The 23,580-nt window shown below is 36.4% G+C and overlaps 1 protein-coding gene across 2 annotated transcripts in view; it reads right to left on the bottom strand.

Moving 5' to 3' along the window:
• TENM3 (teneurin transmembrane protein 3) overlaps positions 1–23,580 on the bottom strand; it is a 3,501,974-nt gene that overhangs the window by 590,186 nt on the left and 2,888,208 nt on the right. For both annotated transcript variants that reach the window (XM_056802938.1, XM_056802939.1), the window contains one exon: positions 15,492–15,799. In XM_056802938.1, the coding sequence (XP_056658916.1) occupies positions 15,492–15,726 (235 nt within the window). In that variant the 5' untranslated portion in view covers positions 15,727–15,799. The remainder of the gene's footprint in view (positions 1–15,491; positions 15,800–23,580) is intronic.

The raw sequence follows: 23,580 nt of genomic DNA, 5'->3' as shown, positions 1-23,580 counted from the left end.
GTGGTTATCAAAAGAATTTGGTACTGGCTAAGAGACAGAAAGGAGGATCAGTGGAATAGACTTGGCATAAATGATCTCAGCAAGACAGTTTATGACAAACCCAAAGACCCCAGCTTTTGGGACAAAAATCCATTATTTGATAAAAACTGCTGGGAAAATTGGAAGACAGTGTGGGAGAGATTAGGTTTGGATCAACGCGTCACACCCTACACCAAGATAAATTCAGAATGGGTGAATGACTTGAACATAAAGAAGGAAACTATAAGTAAATTAGGTGAACATAGAATAGTATACATGTCAGACCTTTGGGAAGGGAAAGATTTTAAAACCAAGCAAGACTTAGAAAGAGTCACAAAATGTAAAATAAATAATTTTGACTACATCAAATTAAAAAGTTTTTGTACAAACAAAACCAATGTAACTAAAATCAGAAGGGTAGCAACAAATTGGGAAACAATCTACATAAAAACCTCTGACAAAGGTTTAATTACTCAAATTTACAAAGAACCAAATCAATTGTACAAAAAATCAAGCCATTCTCCAATTGATAAATGGGCAAGGGACATGAATAGGCAATTTTCAGTCAAAGACATCAAAACCATTAATAAGCACATGAAAAAGTGTTCTACATCTCTTATAATCAGAGAGATGCAAATCAAAACAACTCTGAGGTATCACCTCACACCTAGCAGATTGGCTAACATGACAGCTATGGAAAGTAATGAATGCTGGAGGGGATGTGGCAAAGTAGGGACACTGATTCATTGCTGATGGAGTTGTGAATTAATCCAACCATTCTGGAGGGCAATTTGGAACTATGCCCAAAGGGTGATAAAAGACTGTCTGCCCTTTGATCCAGCCATAGCACTGCTGGGTCTGTACCCCAAAGAGATAATAAGGAAAAAGACTTGTATAAGAATATTCATAGCTGCACTCTTTGTGGTGGCTAAAAATTGGAAAATGAGGGGATGCCCTTCAATTGGGGAATGGCTGAACAAATTGTGGTATATGTTGGTGATGGAATACTATTGTGCTGAAAGGAATATTGAACTGGAGGAATTCCATGTGAACTGGAACAACCTCCAGGAAGTGATGCAGAGTGAGAGGAGCAGAACCAGGAAAACATTATACACAGAGACTGATACATTGTGGTACAATAGAAGGTAATGGACTTCTCCATTAGTGTCAATGCAATGTCCCTGAACAATCTTCAGGGATCTAAAAAACACTATCCACAAGCAGAGGATAAACTGTGGGAGTAAAAACACCGAGGAAAAGCAACTGCTTGACTACAGGGGTGGAGGGGAAATGACTCAGGAGAGACTCTAAACGAACACTCTAATGCAAATACCAACAACAGGGAAATGGGTTTGAATCAAGAACACATGTGATACCCAGTGGAATCATGCGTCGGCTATGGGAGAGGTGGTGGGAGGGGTGGGGGAGGGAAGAAAAGAAAATGATCTTTGTTTCCAATGAATAATGTTTGGAAATGACCAAATAAAAATTTAAAAAAAAGAATCACATTTGGGGTCAAGAAGACATGGGTTCAAGCCTCTCACTTGATCCATATTGACTGCATCCTGTTGTACAGTCATTTCAATCATGTCTGACTCTGTGACCTCATTTGGGGGTTTTCTTGGTAAAGATTTTTTTGAGTGGTTTGTCATTTCCTTCTCCAGCTCATTTGACAGATAGGGAAACTGAGACAGAGTTAAATTATTTGGTCAGGGTCACAGCTATTAAGTGTCTGAAACTGGATTTGAACTCAGGAAGATGAGTCTTTCAGGAAGATGAGACTTCCTGACTGAGACCTCCTCTCCACTAGTCCATTGAACCTTGGATACTCTGGGTAAATCACTGAGACTTTTGGAAAATCATTACTTTTGCTCTTGGCCAGTGATGTCAAGCTCAAATAGAAATAGGGCCACCTAAGTCTCACTTAGAAAACCACTTATTACAGAATTAATTAATTGTTTTATTTATTTATTATTTATTAGTTATACATTATCTTATAATATACAATTATATTTAATTTATTATCTATTAAATAATTATGTATTAATTATTAATAATATTATTATTATATTAAAAAGCGTGCCTGCCTTCATTGCCTTTTGTGGAAGTCCAAACAAGACCAAATAGCAACAAACAAACTATACGCTCTCTGGTAGGGAGAAGAAAGTGAATGGCTATGAAAACCTAGGACTGGGATTTCATTGCTGAGAAATCTGTGAGAAATCCAGGTGTGGAAACTCTTTCCACCAATGTAGCTCCTTAAACATAATTTTAACATCTAGTCCTGGAGGACTGTCTGAAGCACTGGGAGGTTAAGAGCCTTATCTAGTCAGTAAGTGTCAAAAGGGAACTTGAATCCAAGTCCAAACTTCTATAACTATGTCAGATTGCTTGTAAATTTATTTTTAATGTATTTTTCTGTCATTAGGAAAAAGGAAAGTTATTTTCCTAAAGGATAACATTAACTTTTTACAGATAGCTAACACATAGCTTAAAGTTTGAAAAGTATGTTGCACATATGGAAGCATTCTATGTTAATTCATTCGGTCCTCACAATAATGATGTGTTTAAAAAATAGAGGCTATTATTCCATTTTACAGACAAGTAAACTGAAGCTTAGTGAGATTTAGTGACTGCAGTGAACCATTCATGACTTCATGGAATAGAGTTCCTCTTCCCAAGTGTTTGTGACATACCATTCCTGCTGAGTACGCCAAAACATAGTAATCTCAGTTCAAGGCTGCATGAACAGTTCCAAGATCTCCTGGGAACGGGTTAACTCCCCTGTTCACACTCTGGGGAGGATCGGGGAGGATAGGTTGTGTCTCTCGAGAAGAGCTTTAAATCTGGTGTTCTGCTTACAATAAACGTTCATTATCCCTCTTTGATAATGTTCCAGTCTTTCTTTCTTGCGACTTCTCCGACAGCTCTAAGCTGTCCCCCAACAGTCCTAAACTGTCCCCTATTCGACTCCGTAGATGTCCCTGGCAAGTGACTTCCCTAATACCACACAGCTAGTAAATACCTGAGGCACAATCTAAACCAGGACCTCCCAACTCAAGCAAGTCCAGCACTCTATCCATCATGCTGCATTGTCTCTCCTTCTCAGTGGAAGCAAAAGAAATAAAAGATCTGTGTCATCAAGTTCTGAAACATGAGTCCTTGTTTTTCAAAACTGAGCATGAGCAGAGCAAATTGACTCTCATAAAAACAAATAAGGGTCATAATGTCCAGAGTGGTCAAAGGTAGCATGTTAATTACTTTGGAATCTTGGAGGTTCTTCCAAGCAGAGCTAGGAAATTGATATTTCTTCTCAGGCTCCAGTTTTTTTTTTTTTTTGCAAACAAAACTGTTATTTCCCACATCAATTATTTTCAAAATCCAAACTTATGGACAATATTTCTTATTGATATTAAGGTCTCAAATGCATTTATAACTTTCCAAATGACACCCATTGTAACCGCGAAAAATGTGGGTTTCAAGACTGTGAATTGCCAAAACTGTAAAAATAATTTTAGTGTCTTGATTTAAATAAAAAATAAATGGTCTCCATGGGAAAATTCCCAAATATGAAAACATACCCAAGTCAGCTGGGTTTTATGGAGATTTTAATTAATACAAATGAAGAAATTAAGGGAATGGAGAGAGAGAGTGTGTAAGAGGAAATAGTAGGAAGGGCTGAGGCCAAATGGCCTAAGCCTGAGCCTTAAGAGAGACTAGTCAGTCTTTTATCACTCACCACAAGATTTGTCCCAAGAAAAACTCCAGTCCTTCACTGAAATCCTCAACTCCTAAACTGAGTTCAGAGACCCAGCTCCTCCAACTAACTCCAAACTCCCACTAAGTTCAGAGAGCCAGCTCCTCTTAAAGAGAATTTTCTCTTATGTCACCTCCCCTAAATATTCACATCTACCAACCACAGTAGACATTTTCCCCAGGATTGATCATTCTTAGTTCACATCTCTCTTTAGTTCCCACCTTCTCTGGGTAGGCTAAAACTTTACACCTCTTTTGTTAAGCTTGCCTTTTGTAAGTTCCTTGACCTTTTAGTGATTAATTTAACCTTTATAGGTACTTAGCACCCTTTTGTATTAGATATAAAAATAGACCTAGCTTAAGGTTCCAGCTTTACTATAAGTATGAGTTAGGGACTTTTCATTGTTCCATCAGGAGTTTCCAACTTTATCTTCCCCTAAAGCACCTCCTGAACAAGGTGGAGTAATTTTAAAGTTCTCAATGCATTCCTGACCAAGTACCTGCATTGTTTAAAATGGGGAATAGCTTAATCAAATCTTCTGAAGTAGAGTCTGAACAATTTTAAGATTCACAATCCCCCCTGATGATTATTGGGAGACTAGTCTCCCCACTGATCATTTAACCTAATCATCTTGTAGTCCTAAATGCACTTCAAACTACAGATGCATACAATATTCAATTTTCTAAGAGGAAATTAGGGTAGTTAGGGAGGAATAGAAAGAAAGAAAGAAAAACCAATGTTTTGCTAGGCACATTGACAGAAAGCCAAATTAGCGGCCAGTCCCCTTGGCATAAAAGTGTACATTTACAATAAGTGTTCAATCACACTTTAGTTCAATCAGCTACACCCAAAGTTCATTTTTGATCTTGATGTAGTGTAGATTTTCTGGCATCTTTCTGCAACAGTTCATTCTCTGGATTTAGGAGTTAGCAAGCTTCTTCATTGAAGATCTTTTCTCAAACAAAATCAAAATCTTGGATTTTTATAAAAATACAATCTCAAACAAAAAATCAAAAATCTTGGATTTTAAATTAAAATACACCATTTTATGGAGAAAGAAAGTTGGGAAACATCCTGTCTTTCATTGGTTTTGTAAAATTGTGTGTGTGTGTGTGTATTGATTTTATTCAAATATTTTTTCTATTAAAAATGAAACTAGGGAGGATAAATTTTCTCCAAATATCAAAGACAACTATAATTTAATTTGATTTTTTCTTGAAACATCAAAGAGAATTAGACCCTGGGAAGGTTCCCCTTCTAATTTACAGGTAGCTCCTCAAATTTTACTAAAACATCAAATACCTGAATTAGCAAGGAAGTCACACAAATGAATTTAAAGAGAAACAGATCTGAGCCCTATACGTCACTGTCAGAAAGCAAAGAATTCCCATAATTGTTGTCAGCTCAGCTATACAGCTTCCAAATATACCAGATATTTGTCCATGGTCTAAAAATATTTAAGTTTGGTTAGAAAGAAATTTTTTTAGAAAATCAGCTTAAGTAGTAACTCTAGAAAACATGACTATGAGCTAAACTAAAATGATACATTACTCAATTTCTACTCGGGATACAATAAAGTTGTTGGAGGAAGAGGGAGGATTCCTAGTGCAGTGAAAAGTTCATTTTCTGGTTGCTCTTCCTATTTTCATTCCAAACTGATCTGAGATCCAAGAAAATTATACTCTATTTTTTAGGGCTATTAGAAAACATAGAATTATCTTGTAAACATCTGGTTTATCAATAGCCACATTGTTCTGGACTCTAAGCAGTGGTAACATTTAGAAAAAGAACAGACTATTGGGATGGAGGAATTTTTCACCTTAAAAGGCTTTAACAACAGTTTTGTTGTCATTCCTCCATTACATCTATCCAGTTCCTGTTTCTTGTTTTCATGACACTTTCTATCTACCTATCCTCTGCTGTCCCCTTCTCCTTTTGCCTTTAATCTTTCCCCAAATCAAGATCTTTCCAATGAGTCCTGTTTTCTCATTATGGGCCAAAGTATTTAAGCTTCAACTTCAGAATTTGATGTTTTCATGAATAGCCTGAATTTCTTTAAGCATTAAATGATTTGATCTCCTTACTGCACAAAAGGTTCTCAAAAGCTGTCTCCTTCTCCAGCACTACAATTTGCTAATATAGATCCCAAGACAGGTCTAAGATTGTTGTTACCTCTATCCTTAGCCAACCAAGACTAAGGAGGAAACTACTCTAAGAGGCTAAATGTACTCTTTTCGTTTTCAATAGTTATTTACTATTCCTGCTCATTCCTACCTTCTGATTTCCTTAAAGACTCAGATGAAATCCCACCTATTACAAAAAAACTTTTACTGGTCCTCCTTAATATTTTGTGCCTTCCCCTTGAGATTACATATAATCTGTCCTATAAACATCTTGTTTGGACATAGTTGTTTAATGTCTTTCCCTTTAGATTTTTAGCTCTTTGAAGGTGGAAACCATGTTTTTTCTTCCTTTTTTTTGCATCCCCAGCTCTTAGCACAGTCTAGTACTAAAAAGGCATGTAATAAATGCTTGCTGACTTCACCCAGATTTCTAAGGAAATTTCCATTTACTCATAATAATTAGCCTCCCTCAACTAATATATATTCTTGGCAGTCAACTCAACAACTTTCATCAATACTGCAAGTATAGATACTAGCAAACTAGGAATTCATGGTGGGTGCCCCTGAGGAAATTCAGGCAGAACAAGACTACTACATTTCTGTTATTTAGGCTTTAAGCTTCTACCCCATTTCATTTCAGATGTCAGAGAAAATTGAAATACAAAGGAAATACATGCCTAATATATAGGACACAAGCTTCCTGTGCATGGCTTTTATATGTTTATTTTTTGTCCAAATGAATCATACCACAGAGGAAATTTAGCTAACTTGACAAAAACCATCAGAATCATCCCAGGGTTTTAAGGTGTGACAATTCAGGTGCACTTTTCATTTGATTAACTGGGCTGTTGATTCCCTTCTTGATGAGGATGAAGTAAAGACCTCCTTTTAGATAAAACAGTGTTCATTTCTCCAAATGATTTGGTCCTTATCTCAAATAAAAATCAAAAGGACCCTATGTGCTCCTTATAAGTCTTGTTAGGCATCCTTCTTTAGGAGATGGTACTCTAATTTGGAGTCTTTTTGGCAATATCAATCTACTCATGGAAAGTTTGAATACTCTGGAGATCTTGATACATGAAATAATCTTTCATTTTCTTTGTTATCTGTTCATTCAAACTATTGCTGCTAATAAACTCATCTAAAACCTTTTCCATTGCTGTGAAATTAGTTAACTTCATCCCTTCTCTTCTTTCGCTAGGGTATTTTAGATCCAATACCAACAAAATCTTATCCAGTGCCCTGAATATGGTTCTTGGGTCTTTTTGAAATGAGGTTGATCTCCACCTAAATACACTGTTGGTGCCATATAACACTTTGTTTCTCTACTACCAAAGTTATTGCCACTCTGTTGAAAGCTAGGAGGAGATTTGATGACCCCATGAATTTATGAGTAAAATCAACCATGTCATAATGAGGCTTCCCCTTCTTAATGCTTTTATCACGGTCATATCTTATAGATAATATTCCCTGAAGAGAATCATTATTTCTTATTTCTCCCTTTGGCTACCCTCTAGATTTGTTTCTTTTTTACATTTCATGTAACCACTTTGTTTCTGTTTCAAGCAGATTAAATCATTCAAACTGTTTTAAGCCTATTGAAACCTGTTCAAAGGATTTGAAAGAGGTTTAAAGCACTATAACTATGTTTAAACTAATAATAAAAACCCAGTCCAAACTGGTCAAAAACATTTAAAAATGTACTCAAAACCTGTTTTAAATAGCTTGAGCCACTGAAAACCATTTTTAAAAAGCCTTTTGAACCAGTTCAAAGCAAGTTAGATAGGTTTAAACTAGTTCAAACCAGTTCAAACCAGTTTAATCTGGTTTGGACCAGGTGCAAATGATTTAAACCTTTTAAATATATTTCAAATTGGCTATGACCAGTTCAATCCAGTTTAAGTCTGCCTAGATCCATTCAAATTCATTTAATTCACTCTAATCTGGTTAAAACCAGTTAAATCTGGTTTAAACCAGAAAAACCATGTTTCCCCACAAGTTCAAAGTGTTTTTAAATTTTTTTTCCAATATACATTTCATTCCTTCTCCCCCCCAAAAAAATTAAGTTGAAATTAGCTCCATCCTTTACATTTTTCTTTAAAAATTTTTTTGTTTCTTTTTCTATATAATTTTATTGGGAAATAAACTTTTATGGCTATTATTGGTTTTTATATCACATATTTCCCAGAGCATATCTGCAGATTCTCTCCCTTAGAGACCCATCCCTTTTAAAAAAAGATTTTATATTTATAAAGAGGGAGAAAAATTCAGCAAAACTAACCAATATTTTGGGAAAAAATCTGATGCTTTAGTCTGTGTTCCAAACCTTACCTGTGCTAGGAAAAGGGGAGAACTGTGACTAATCCCTTTTAAGGAGCATAAAAGTAGAACACAGAATACATTTTTTAACCTTAAAAATAAAATCACCCGTTCCTGGAAGGCCAGAAAGAGTGCACTATGGCATTGATACCTTGTTGTTTAACATATTCTTTGTTTTTTTAATAGAGGGTGGGAGCAGATAGCAGAGAATTCCTGATTTCCTAAGTTATTTAATATCTCATGCTTAAAAGCAATTGTTTAGTAAAGTGATTGGTTTCATTTGTAAGAATACAATTGTAATTCCTGTCTCATTTATGATTATCAAATAAGAAAATATTTGTAATGTACTTATTAGAAGAAAAACCTGGCACATTTGAGGTGCTTAATTAATGTCTACTCCCTCCCACCTTCTTACTTTATCATGTTTCAACAAAGGATGACGAGGAAAAATTCAATACTAACAACTATCTCTCTCTCCCTCTCTATCTACCCATCTCTCACTATAGATCCCTTAATTTTTTCACTTTTACAAAAAGCTTTCCTCAGAATCCTAAAAACTAGGCAACACAAATATTAATTTTCCCATTCTGGATAAGAGAAATTACTATTAAGAAAGGTCAATGATTTGCCCATATTCATACAATGAGGGAGGGCAGTTCTTTTCTTTATATCATAATGCCCACTAACAGCCTTTCTAGACCTACGTGACTTATTTTCACATTGTGGAGGAATCTTGGTAGCGGAGTGGGGTGTTTAACTGGGGAAAATGTGACTTAGAATTCTGTCCCAGACATTTAGAGCTTGGGTAACCCTGGGCAAATCATTTAACCACTCTCAGCCTTAGTTTCCTCGTCTGTAAAATGAGGAGAACAACAGGACCTACCTTGCTGGGCATTGTTAGTTTGAAAAGAGTAAAATATATCAAGTGCCTCATAAACCTTATGGTGCTATATAAATGCTATTGGTTATATTTCCAGCTAAACTGAATGCTTGGTTTTTCTTTCACAAATAAATGGAACTCTTTTCTGTATCCATGACTTGGCTCACATGATCCCTTGTTCCTAGAATGGGTCCTTTTAGGATAACTGTTTTTAGTCATAGAACTTCAGAGAGCATCTAGTAGAACTTCCATTTTTACAATTGCTTTTATGACATTCTTTGACAAGTAGACAGACAAACTTTGCTTGCTTTAGGTGGAGAGAGCACACTATTTTCCATTTCAGGTGGGAATGGAAGCCCACTTGAGTTTGGAGAGGCTAATTGAAAGGAAACTTTTCCTTACATAAACCCTAATTGTATATTTCTAAAACTTCCACCACTCCTCCTAGTATGACCTTATTTGTTGTTCAGTCATTTTCAATCATGTCCAACTCTTTGTGACTCTAGTTGGGGTTTTCTTGGCATAGGTACTGAAGTGGTTTTCCATCTCCTTCCTTGTCCAGCTCATTTTATACATGAGGAAACTGAGTCAAACAAGGTTAAGTGACTTGCCCAAGGTCACCCAGCTAGTAAGTTCCCAAAGATTGGATCTGAACTCAGGAAGAAGCTCCTTCAGTCTTTATAATCCTGACTGCCCTCTTCTGGGTATGGTTCAATAATGCCCTTCCTAAAATATACTACCCAGAAATTAGTAGCTGTTCAATTGTTGGAATCCTAAAATTATTGAAGGCATCCAGCAAAATGACTTCTCCTTCTCCTTGGAAATCTCACCGTGCATTTTACTTCTGTTTATAATGACTATTTTCCAATTGATATTTATACTTACTTTTGGACCTGCTCTCCCTGCCTAGATTGTAAGCTCTTTAGAGGAAGTGTCTATATATATTTTTCCTCTTCATAATCTCCAATATCTAGCCTTTACATCGTAGACAGAGAACAGATATTTGTTGAATTAAGTTAAATCAAATCAAAGACCAAAGTATTGTTTTAGTTTCTAGATAAAGTTATATTAATATGTGTACACAAAATTAAAAAAATATATATAACCTTTTTTCTTTTTTCTAAACACCAAGGATAAAAAAATAAATGTGAAGATGATACATAGAAGGAGCAGGGCCTTCTGGGCCATAGATATCACTTAATCCAAACTTTTCCTATTACAGATGAGGAAAACAAGGCCAAGAGAGTTAATGGGACTTGCCCAAGGTTCCTCAAGGAGTAAGTAGGAGAGTTAGGAGTTGGGAGTTTTTCTTTTGGGTAATCACAGGAATTGTGTGAAAAAAAAAAAAGGTAGTTGAATGGCCTATTATTCCCAGATTTTTAAAAAAAGTAATTTAATTACTATTTCCATAATAAGAGATAAAATCTCAAGGAAGTAGAAGGCACGGTGGAATCATGGAGGTTGCTCAGTGGACAGACACTGGGTTTGGAATCAGAAGAGCTGTGTTCAAATATGGCTTCAGGCACTTATTAACTATGTGACCCTAGGCAAGTCATTTAACCTCTGTTTGCCTTAATCCATTGAAGAGGAAATGGCAAACCAGTCCAGTATCATTGCCAAGAAAATACCAGGAAGAGTATTGTCCACAGGATCATCAAGAGTTGGACAAGAATGAATGACTGAACGACAGCAACAAAGGGAACAATACCAAGGGCATAACTAGCCTTTATAGAAATTGTTTTTAAGAATATTGACTAATAATGGTATGTACTTTACTTTTTATTATGTACATGGTGGCTGGCCCATTGAATGATACTTCGGGTCTGGGGCTGGGGTGATGAGCCGTCTGGGTCTGAGGCCAGATGGGTGAGAGACAGACCGCCGGGGTAGGCAGGGCTGGGAGCCGGAACCCAGACAAGCAGGGCCGGGAGCTCGGGCACCAGGTGAGAGGCCAGAAGCAGAAGCAGGAGCCAGAGAGGGCCGCAGGCAGGAGCTGATCAAGATGGTTTTTAAAAAGCATCTTGGAGAAACGTGGCTTAAAAAAAATCATTATCCAGGCAAAAAAATTTGAGAAGTTCTTATCCAATCTAGTGGTCACCAAAAACTGTAACAGCTAAAATTTAGGGGTGACTGAGGCAGGTAGAAATTAGTTTCTCTCTGCAAGGAGTATTATATTTATGAGGTTTATTAAAGGTTGAGAATTTAAGAATATACAAGTAAGAAAAGGCACGTGCCAGGTGGGCCATGAGGCCCACCCAAAATTTCACTCACATCATGAGGAGCGTCTGTTTGTCAGCAGAGACAGGAAGTAAAGAGACCCCGCCTACGGGGAAGACCCTTTAAATAAAATTTTGCTCTCGTCCCAGGTGAGAATTCAGTGAGATTAGAGGGCATTCTGGGAGCTAGCAAGGACTCCTGGGGAATGGAGTCCAGAGTTCAAATCTCAATTTTACAGTAACTCATAACGACTACTTAGTAAGACACAGAGAGGTTGCTCTATAAGTCAATGGAACAATGAAATCACGGATCCTTGAAATACTACAGTGTGTATGGTGACAGTGGCAATAAGCACACGTTGTTAATTGAATAATTAATCTGACAGCACAGCACAACAGCCAGTTGGGGGAAAATCAGGCTTTTGTCACATCCTGAGAAAATAAGACTGAGGTTTTTCACAAAATTGAAACATGTGCCCTAAAACACATGCTGTATTTCTCTTAATGGCCCTCCTATATACTTCCTACCTTAATCATAACATGAGAAAAGGGAAAAACATCTATAATGGAGTGTAAGAAGGCCCACAAAACACCACAGAGCCCAAACGAGGGAGAAATGGGTGTCTGTGAAGGTGTCAGACTAAGTTTTTGAGACTGACTTCCTTGCTTAATAGAGTGTACAGTTATAAGCATTCCCAGACTACCCCATTAAAAATAGTTTTAATTTGACTACCTTCAGAGTAAGAAAGGAATTCATTCAGTCCTTGGTCTGTCTTTTTAGATCAACAGCAAAGGTGTTACACGTGCTATTTATTGGTTTTTATGATGTAGTGACACATACCCCAAAAATCTGACTAAAATCCCTTTCACTTGCTTCATAAAGTCAAAGAGCTATTACTGCATTTTGGATTGTCCATTTCCCCCTTTGGATGTTGTAAGTTTAGCCCATTTTCTGTAAATTATGATTCTTTTTTTCAATGAAAGTAGTTGAATTTATTAATAATTTTAGAGCAGTGCTAGTTCCTTTTTTCCTCTAATTCCTTTAGCTCAGCTATTTTCTCATTTTTCCTGGGCTGCTAGAGTGGCTCCTCCCTCTAATCCCAGCTTCCTTGCCTTGTCCAATTCCCCTTCTCTAAGAACACCCCCCTTTCCTTCCACCAAACCTTGGCTCACAAAGAATGGATAATAGTACTGCATGGTCCCATAAAAGGGGCTTGAGCCCTGGAGTTTCTACAGATGGTATCACTATGTCATCATGAAGAGGCTGGGATGTATTAATACTGCCCAGGAGGTAAACATTTCAGTTCTCTATTTTTAACCCCTCTAAGCATCCATTCTCTCTGCCAAAGCTGAATGCTTGCTTGGGGTGGAGTTGGTCCTTCCAAATTTCAACATTTTACTACAACATGTACTCTCTGCTGCTTAGAACTTCTTAGAACTAGAAATGTAGAAGAAAAACATATGATCCATAACTTGCTCATAAGGTGTATGATTCCGGGCTTTGGTTTTAAAAGATTATTCTATTACAAAAATGAATAATATGGAAATAAGTCTAGAGTGATAATACATGTATAACCCAGTGGATTAGCATGTCATCTCTGGGAGGGGGGAAGGTAAAAGGGGAGGGAGAGAACATGAATCATGTGACCATGGGACAATACTTTAAAAAATAAATTAAATTAGAAAGAAAGAAACAAACAAAGGAACTTCTTTCTCTTAATGATCCTCATTGTAATTGCTTCTCAGAGGTTATAAAGACAGTTGTTTTTTGCTATCTGAAAATGAAATAGTATATTGGGTCTGAAATGTATGTATTTCCAACTCTCCACCCTAATTCTTTCCTTTGAAATAATCAGTGAAAAAAGAATGAACTCTGACCTGATCTGTGACAAATCTAGAACCCAATGTTCTAGGAGGAAATATGCAGTTTTAAAGGCACAATTTTATTGCTCAATGCTACTAGATGTTTTTCCTCTGCCAAAGTCACTTTTCTCTATTTCTGATCTACATATCCCACAAAAGAGGTCAAATTAAGTCTTAAAACACTTTATTTCTTATAATAAACCATACCACTAATAACTCATAAGTCATCCAGATAAAGTAGTTCCCACAATATTATCAAATGATTCTTTAACAAAAGTAGATATAAGGGAAACATGAGGAGAAACAACTAAGGTCTATCACTGGGAAAGAGGCTTGTAGAGTTGTTTAAAGTTTGGTCAATTATAGAACCCTTTAATATTTAAAAAAAACTTTTAAATTGATGCTTATAATACTTATGTATGTTAACTAAGAAGAAGTTAATATCTTTTTCTCTTAAACTTCTGGAAAACTTAATAAATAATGTCATTTCTGAATTTTCCCCCTTTTTTGGCTACTTTATGCTTGGTTTTAGAAAAAGAAAGCATTACTATGACTTTCTCAGTTGAATAAGAAGGAAAAACTTAACTCTATTTTCTTTTTTGAGTCCTATAGAGTTGGCCATTTAGGTTCACATAAGCTTGGGATCTTAAGGGCTCATCAAGGTCAGTTAGTTCATTAAAACTATGTACTAAGGTTTGTAGGTTTATTTAAGTGGAGAGGATGCTCATAATAAAATCATGGATACTTAAAATCTTGCTTAAATCTTGCAGGATGTATCTTAAAGTCCCAATTAAAAAAATGAAAAGGGTGGTTCAGTGGATTGAGAGCCAGTCCTAGATATGGGAGGTCCTAGGTTCAAACCTGGCCTCAGACACTTCCCAGCTGTGTGACTCTGGGCAAGTCACTTAACCCTCATTGTTTAGCCCTTGCCACTCTTCTGCCTTGGAACCAATACACAGTATTGATTCTAAGACAGAAGGTAAGGGTTTAAAAAAATGAAAAAAGGTAGAATTTTAGAAAAAATGAAAGGAAGGATATTTTACACAGGAGAGACTAAAATCATGGAAGTCCTAAACACAAAAGGAAGCAGAGGCAAAAATAGAAACAACATTATAAAAAGTAAAGCAATTTATAAAGAATTGAACCATAATGGCAACTTTTTAAATCTGACTTCTAGGAAGACAAACCAAGACCTTTCTCAAGAACTCCCTTCATGTTTCAGCCTGCTTTTACAGAATTTTGGGGCATAATGAATATAATATTGGTCCATATTATCAATGAATACATTCTTAGGGTCACTTTCCTGGGAGAAAGATTTATAGAAGGGACTTCTTTTTCTCTTCTTCCTAATGAATCCCTTATTTCCTTCACTTATTTTGAAAGTCACTTCCTATATGTGGCATTTCTTAACTACATTCCCAGCTTCTTGTAATTCCCTCTCATCAAATTATATTTATTTTTAATAAATTTTACATATTCTCATAGATAATCCCTTTTCTCCTCTGTTATAATGTATATTCTTACATGTCACATTTTCTTCTCTGATATAAAGTATATTCTTATATATAATCATATTTTCTTCTCTCATATAATGTATAGTAGATATGTTATATTTTCTCCTCTGATATACATTTCTTGAGGGCAAAGAAAGATCCATGTTTAAGGTGATTAACTAAAGCTTAGTCAAGTATCTAATAAACTCTTTTTAATTTATTTTTAAAATTTTTTTCTTTTCTTTTTCTTGTTTTCTTTTTTAAATTTTATTTTATCTAATCAACTCTTATCAAATGCTTTTTAATTGATTAAAGAGAACAGAAGGATTTCTTTACTTACCACTTTCCTTCTCATTTCTTTACTACCTGGGAAATAGGGTTCAGCTACCAACAACTCAATACATATTTTTATCAGTAATAGAGACCCTACTTGGGGGCACATAGGCTCTGACTACTTCCCACCAATTACTGACATTTTTTTAAGTCCCTAGAACTATTGAGAGAGTTACTTTATGTAAAACGTCTTTTAAAAGTACTAAATTCCACACTCTTTGGCCAGCTACACTGAAAAAGGTTTCAGATGGCTACAGAATACATTTTGATGAATTCATATCTCCGAGATGACTTTTGGATTTTTTTATCTAAAGTATTACATCTAGTGCTCTCAAACAAAGTCACACCAATGGATAATTTTTCAAGAACTCATAGAAAATGGAAGATGATACTTGCTGAGGGTAAGAAGAAGTTTCACAAAAGAAACATATAATTGACCAACACTTGACCGCGAGCGTGCGTTGTTGCTACGTGAGAGAAGCTACCTACCTTGCCTGGTGTACTCGTCAGCTTCTCTGTGAACCAGATCCTTTACCCTGTTCCCATAGAGCAGCCTAGAGGAATCATGATCAAAAGCTTTCAGGGTTTCACTGGAACTGTAAGACTTCTGGGTAGGAACCCTGCACTCTTCATTGTCGGCTGAAGAATTCGTATAACGGCGTTGCTCTTTTTCTCTCCGACTCTTTGTCAAGGAGCAATAAGGTCTGCGTTCTTTTACATCCATACTTCATTCCTTCTGTGGGCTCATCAGTCCCGCTTATTGCAAACTCTCTTCAACATTCAATCTCCACTTGCCTCTGAAAAGAAAAAGAAAATCTTTTTTTAAAAATCGCTTTTTCTAGATAGACAGTATTTTTAAAAATAATAATTTTCATACCAATACAATTGCAAGTGACCTAACTGACAGTGAAACACTATGGTGGGTATAAATAGGCTGCATTGCATTACCAAGGACCACATGGATTTGAGGAATAGGATAAAAAACTCCAAAACCCAACAGTGTAAAATAGTAGAAGAAAGTTGGTATAGCAGTCAGAAAGGGTTTGAGCTCAATCACCACTTCTAATATCTACCAACTACAGGGCTTCAGGGTTCTAACTCAGTCTCTCAGAGCTCTGGGCATTTCTTTCAGACAGAAGTTCTTAACCACAAAATCACTTAAATTAGCAACTATGTATTTAAATATTGCAGATAGGTGGCAATGTGGATAAAGACTCATCTTCCTGAGTTCAAATCTGGTCTTGGACTCTTCCTAGCTCTGTGACCCTGTGGAAGTCACTTCACTCTCTTTTTGTCTCACGTTTCTCTGAAAATGTCCTTCACTGAACACGAACATGGAAAACCAGTCCAGTATCTTTGCCAAGAAAAACCCAGATGGGGTCAAAAAGAGTCAAGACAAGTGAAATTACTGAGCAATTTAAATATTTACAAATCCATATCTTCTTTGCACAAAAAAGGAAGGGGAAAATTAATAACTATTCTGGGGGTTCATTTTCCTCTAGAGAACTCAAATCCCCTAAAGTTCTTAATTTTTGTGAGTATTTCATACTCACAAATACAAAAAGATCTGTCAGAGAAAAAGAATTGTAGCTTCTGCTAATGGAAACAGGAGTTGCACATCTAATCTTCTGTATCTGCTTTTTATACTTTTGTGAATCCAAAATTTTAGCTTAAGCTCAAATTTCACTGAGGAAGATGAATCTAATGTCACTACTGGTAAAGGTTTTTGAGGTGTCAGTAATGAGAATACTTCCTCTTTCACCTTTAGGGATGAACTATGGTGGGGCAGCTGCCACAGTCAGAATATCTGGGGAGGATAAGGACATCTGCTTAACTTCAGCAGTGGAGACATGGTCATCTCCAGGTGGATTCCACAGTCAGCCTACAATGTGCCTTAAGACCCTGATACCTCCTCCAGTCCTGTATTCCTATTTCCAGGTCTCATGGCCACCACTGCCTCCCCTTTCCCCTTCAACTTTATTACTAAATTCCTCCCTCTTCCAAGGGTTAGAATCTCAGGGGAAAACACTGTCCCTTTTCAATATGACTACATTAACAAAATGACTGCCTTCTTTCACATGACCTTGCCTTTCATAATTCATTAGAAAAAATTTTAAATTTATTTTTAATATCCTTTAAAATTTTCTTTTGAGTTTCAAATTCTATCCTTCCCTCTCGCCCCTCCCTATTCTACTGAGAAGGCAAGCTCCATAATAGAGATCATACATATGAAATCATGCTAACCTGATTCTGATTTCTATATTAGCCATGTTGAGAAAAAAGCAAGAAAAATAAAGAGAAAAATTATACTTTAATTAGTCTGGATCACTTTATTTATCAGAGTAGTTAAATCCTTTCTAGTGGACATTATTATATTATTAATGTGTACAATAATCTCCTGTTTCTGCTCACTTCACTCTGCATCAATTCCTATAGGTTTTTCTGAAATCACCCTGCCCCTCCTTATTTCTTATTGCACAATAGACAATAATATTCCATTATAATCATATACCACCACTTGTTCATCCATTCCTCAATTGATGGGCATCCTGCTTATTTTCCAATTCTTTGCCACCACAAAAAGAGCTCCAATAAATGTTTTTGGACTAACACATTCTTTCTCTTTTTCTCTGATCTTTTTGGCATACAGACCTAGTAAGGGTATTGCTGGGTCAAAGAATACTTCTATACCTCTTTGGGTAGAGTCCCAAATTATTCTCCAGAATGATTGGACTAGAGCACAACTCCACCAATTGTGCATTAGTGTCCCTGATTTTCCACATCTATCTCTTCAAGCATTAGTTATTTTCTTTTTCAATTGTTCTTTTCTAATTCTTGATTAATTCTTTTTTTAACACAAATGAAATAATTCTTAGTTGTGGTTTTGATTAGCAATATCTCCATTCACAAATATGTCATCTTTCCCTTCCTCAAGAAAATTTAACTTTTTAAGTTTCATTTGTTTTTCAGTAAGAGAATCAGATAGACAAACTCTTGTTCAGATTGTAAGCTTCTCTGCTAAATGAGATAATATTTGTAAAGTACTTAGCACAGTGCCTGGCATATAAAAGGTGCTTAATAAATGCTTGCCTTTATCCTTCCTAACAGAACATTCAAGATTTTGGCCTTACAGTCTAATATTTGATCTCTACATCTGTATTATCTCTGTTTATCTTCCTCCATGGAGGCACACTCTTTTGGGAATCTGAATTAAATTAGTCATCCATGAAATAATTAGAGTGGGGCCACTGGAACTTACTTCCTGGGGACCCAAATTTATAGGGTGCTGACAGTATTTCTATTCCTTCAGCAAGTAGAAATAAATGAGTTTAGCACGCAGCAAAAATAATCTTTTGGAAAAAAGAAACTACTCCACTCCAAATGAGCTGCTCCTTAGCCTAGTCTCTCTCTCTCTCTCTCTCTCTCTCTCTCTCTCTCTCTCTCTCTCTCTCTCTCTCTCTCTCTCTCTCTCTCTCTCTCTCTCTCCTGATTCCCTCCCCCAAATAGGTCTTTTTACTGAGAGGTCCAAAGTCTCTCTCAAGGTCTCAACTCTCCAAACTGAATATTTTTTAAAAGTTGATTTAATGCATGTAACCATGGAAAATTTCTCTTAACTAATAAATTAAATAAAATTTTAAAATAAAGTTGATTTAATGGACTTTTCTCCCTTCTTAGCATATGTGTTTACAAGATTAGCTAATCTGATTTTGCGCTCCCTTTTAAAAGCATCTCCCTCACCTCTTCCTTTCTTTCTTCATTCCTTTCTTCCCTTCTCTCAAGACTTTATTTCCCCACTTTGCTCAGGCTGGAAAGCCAGGGGTTATTACAGGCCAATATCACTACAGATCTGTTTGGGAACTGATCAGCTTCATTTATGATTGGGACAGGTGCATCTCAGCTCCTAAAGGCTCATAACACTGATGTTGTCTACTTGATGTAGACACTCCATTGGTACAAGCCATTGCAGATCAAAACTCTTGTCTTCAAGAGATGTGTCAAATTTCAGCTTCCTTGGTAGTATGGATTATAGGTTTATATCACCACACTTTTTTTTTCCAGTTCTTTCTTATAAGGGAGAGCTCTCTGAATAATATGGAGGAAGAAAGATATTTGAAAATGAGGTTGGGGGCAGCGGCAGGCCTACAGATAGGAGGTCCTTGATTCAAATCTGGCCTCAGACACTTCCTGGCTGTGTGACCCTGGGAAAGTCACTTGACCCCCATTGCCTAGCCCTTACCACTCTTCTGACTTGGAACCAACCAATACATAGTATTGATTCCTAGACGGAAGGTAAGGGTTTAAAAAATGAGGTTGACAAAAATATTTCAAAGAACTAATTTTCAAAGAGTTAAAGAGGACTTTTAAAATTGCTAGTCAATGCTGCATTTTTGCAGTGTTTGATTTTGACACGAAAAAAGCTCCTTTTAATCTTTCTATTCAAACATGGCAGGACTCAAGACTGGGAATGAGGTAGAGAAGTTTGGTACTAGGACCCAACATGTACCCAATCACTATTCCAGTCCCATAGACTGAGAAAGCCTGCTATATTACTCATCAGTTTTCATTTTCCCCATTCTTCCTCAATTTAGGCTTGTCCTACGGGTCATTAACATAATCTCACATTCTACATCACACACTGTCTCCACTTCATGTCACTATAGTTTCCAATGCCACTCTACTCCACTTCTAGCCCATAGCATACTGAATATGGCAAGAGAAGTTCCAAGAGACACACACACACATGAGAAGTGGTGCCTCTTCCCCTTACACATCTCTTTCACTGGTATTTTCAGATACAAGGTAAAAAGCACATCTAGAAAAGGTCCAACAGTTTACTTAATATCCAAGGTAGGTGGTGTTCATTTTAGGGATGTGTGGAGAAAAAAGAAGTAGTTTGTTCTTCTCCGGGTGGATCTCCACCCATCCTAGTCCCCATTAGGGAAATAAAAACCTATTTAGGGTTTCAGAAAAAGGCTGAAGGGCTTTTTGTTATTGCCAGAAGCCCAGTGAGTTGGGAGGCTATCTCTAGGAAGACTACCTCCTTATTGCCTCTCACCTTGAGGAGCCAGAGAAGTCCCTCCTGAGGACATGATTACCCTTCCATAACCTTTCTCCTCCCTGGTGGAAGTTTGTGATGAGCTCATGCTATGCAACTCCTTGTTTTCTAAGTGGATAGACTATCATGCCTAGATTGTAATTCTGACCCCCAGACCTTGGGGGTCTCAGAGAGAGGTGGTGGGAGTCTTGCATCAGGAATCTATAAAATGTTTGTATCTGCACTCAGGCATTGAGCATTGCCATTAGGGTGGTGTCCCCTTTCTCATGAGGAAGAATAAAGATTGCATCTTCTACGATCCACTCTCTGATTCCAGGTTTATAATTATAATTTGGGTGGGTGTCATTTTATTTCATCCCACACAGGGCCAGATGTAATTTCATATCCATGCAAAAAGTCCATTCCAGATAACTTCTGCTGGGCAATAATTATAACCCACCCCCTATCATCCACCTACTATGAAATCTCCACTGGATGATTCAGTGGTCACTGACATCACCAGTCAATCAATAAGCATATATTAATACTATGTATTATATGTATGTTTGTACTATCAAGGGCTAAAGATCCAAGTAAAGGCAAAGGGAAGTCCATACTCTCTGGGAGCTTACATTCTTTCTTTCTTTTTTTTTTTAGCATCATTCCTCTACAACTGATTGCACCTTGCAATAAAGATTTTTTGTAACATGTTTCTTCTAGATTAGCTACTGATATTAGATGGGGCATGGCTGCCTCACTTGGAGGACTTCTGTCTTTATGCTTTATCACTTTGCTAATTTTATTACAAGTCACCTTAAAAGTTCTATCCTCAACTCTCTTCTCTTTTTCAGTAGTTTGTGTGTGTGTGTGGGTGTGTGTGCGTGTATGTGTGTGTGTGTCTGGATTTCTTTTCTATTTACATAATTCAGTAATTTCTGAACAAATTATTTCCAAATCTACTTTGCCACCTGGTCTTCTTTCCCAAATCTGGATGCTTATCTCTGTCTCTTTTATTCTTCAAATGTCTTGCCTCCATCTAAAAATAAAATAGTTCAATATTCTTCTCAATCAAATATCTATATGATTCTTTTCCATATTTCCAAGCACACATTCAGGAAACTGTCTCCAATTCACCTCTTTCCCTCTCAGTCACATCCTAGTTGCCAATAAGTTCTAAATGCTCTTTTCCTCTTAACTTCACAAAATCTCATTTCTTTCCTTTTGCATCTATGGCCATCCATCAATGGAAAAACAATTCTGGTAAGACTGATTTCAGAACTCCAGTGCCCACTTCTTTCACAGATGTTCATGCCTCCTCATTCAAGATGCACATTCCCTCAGTGTAAGGTTGTTGGTTGTTCAGTTGTTTTTTATCATGTCTCCCATTTGGGTTTTCTTTGGCAGAGCCACTGGAATTGTTTGCCATTTCCTCTTCCAGCTCATTTTACAGATGAGCAAAGTAAGGCAAACCAGGTTAAGTGACTGGCCCAAGGTTACACAGCTTACTAAGTATTTGAGGCCTGATTTGAACCCAGGTCTTCCTGACTCCACCCCACAAGCCAACATATATTGTCTTTCAAATCTTTTTTCATGTAAATTTATATTTTTCCTATTGTGTTTCACTGTGTATGAATCTCTCATCTGGATTTGTTCTCTAGTTCTCCTGTCACATTAAAATAGTTTTGAACCTCCACCATTATTTCAAATGTTACAGGCACAGTGAATGCCTTTGTAATGGATAATTAAATGACAATGCACAGACACAGGAGCTTACTATCAATCCATTCTTTCCCTCTTTTTGTTCAAACTTGTTCACATTTGTTTGGTTCAAACAAAGGTTGCTTCTGACTTTTTTATCCATTAGAGTTTAATAAACATATTTGATTTCAAGCAAACTAATTAACCATCAGTCTAAGACAGTCTTAAGCTCTCTGGAAGAAAAGAGATACATAAATCTAATAAATGATCCTCAAGGAGTATTTAATTGACTAATCAAATGCAAGTCAAGGCTGAAAAGTGATAGATGTTGTGGGGTTTGAAGTGTCTTTTGAAAAAAGTCTTATTTCTCGAACTAACGTAATGCCAATTTTAAAAGGATGTGCATCGCATTTCACATATGCACATTTAATTGGCATTCTTATGATTTTAAATTTGATGCCTGGGGAAGACTGAAGCATTTTTTTCCTGTTTATCTTTTTTGGCTTTTCTAATGGAAATACAGGCAGGCGACACTAGGGTTGAAAGTATTTTTTTTCAGCAACATTTTAATACTGTGACTTACTTTGTTTCATCCTGTGAATATAAAAGGTTTTCTTTCTACTATGTAGTTTTACAATCTGGAAAATGAAATAAACACTTACTTCTATAACATGATAATGTAAAATTATATTATCATAATTAAAGGTTTCAATTTCTATTCTGTTTTTTTTTTTAACACGGCTTATAAAGAAATGCAAATTGAGCTTTTAAGAAGTGAGTAGTGAAATAGGGATTCCTGTGTTAGTAGAAAATCCTGTGTTAGAGCAAATTGTAAAGGTCTTTGTCACCAAACACCTGAGGTTTTCATTATTCTTGAAAGCTATCCAAAGTGCCATGAGAAATCGAAAACAGTGTTCTGCCATCAAAGACAAAAACAATTTGATCTTAAAGAAAAGTCTTCAAGGATTTGCAGCACTTCTTCATAATAATAAAAAGTCCTTTGCATCAGGAATTTCATTATTACCCAGAGTTCAAACTCTTCAAACATTTAATCTATCTACACTATAATGTTTGCAAGTAGTGATGCTTCTCAGACAAGTCAATGAATTCAATACGACTTCAAAAGGCAGTTTTCTGGGTTATCTACTGCAATTCCATTCTAAGAATGAGAAGGTTGGAAAATGCAGGCTGTTTAAGTAAATTGATGAAGTATTTTACTGTCATAAGCAAGGAGAGGGAGCATTGTGTCCCTATTCTATATAGAGTAGTAATGAAGGAACGCTTCTTAACAATCTGACGCTATCCAATTGCCTGGTTAATTTGGCCAATTCCTCGTAACAATATAGTTTACCCATCACGAACAGGAGAATAGCACAGGAGAACCTGAAAGGAAGCACGGTACTTACTTCTTCTCAGGATACAAATACTATTTAATGTCAAGATTTATGTTTTGTGGCAAAAGCAAGGAAATTCATTCTTTTCCAGGGTTTCTTAGGAAGAATGTGTAAGTGGTTTTGTTGCTCGAGCTTTCTCTGATGGCTCAATAGCACAAAGCTTTGCATGGAGTATACACTTAATGCATACTATTTGAACTGAAATGCTACATCCATTCATTCTAAAACATTCATTAAGCTTCCGTGTGCAAAGGAGTGGGCTAACGGTATAAAAAATGCACAGTTGTTGACTTCAGGAAGACTAGAGTCTAGTCAAGTCACTGTCCACAAAATGTCAGAGCATTTCATGTTCCCCTTTTTAAAGAATAAAGATTGCTTTTTTCTCTTCAAAGAAACACAGAAAATGAAAAATATAAGTACCTACAAACTCTCAAGATACACCTATTCTATC

Source organism: Monodelphis domestica, chromosome 6 (assembly GCF_027887165.1).
Source record: "Monodelphis domestica isolate mMonDom1 chromosome 6, mMonDom1.pri, whole genome shotgun sequence".
In the NCBI taxonomy this organism is placed as follows: Eukaryota; Metazoa; Chordata; class Mammalia; order Didelphimorphia; family Didelphidae; genus Monodelphis; species Monodelphis domestica.
This window is presented reverse-complemented; position numbering and strand designations above follow the sequence as displayed.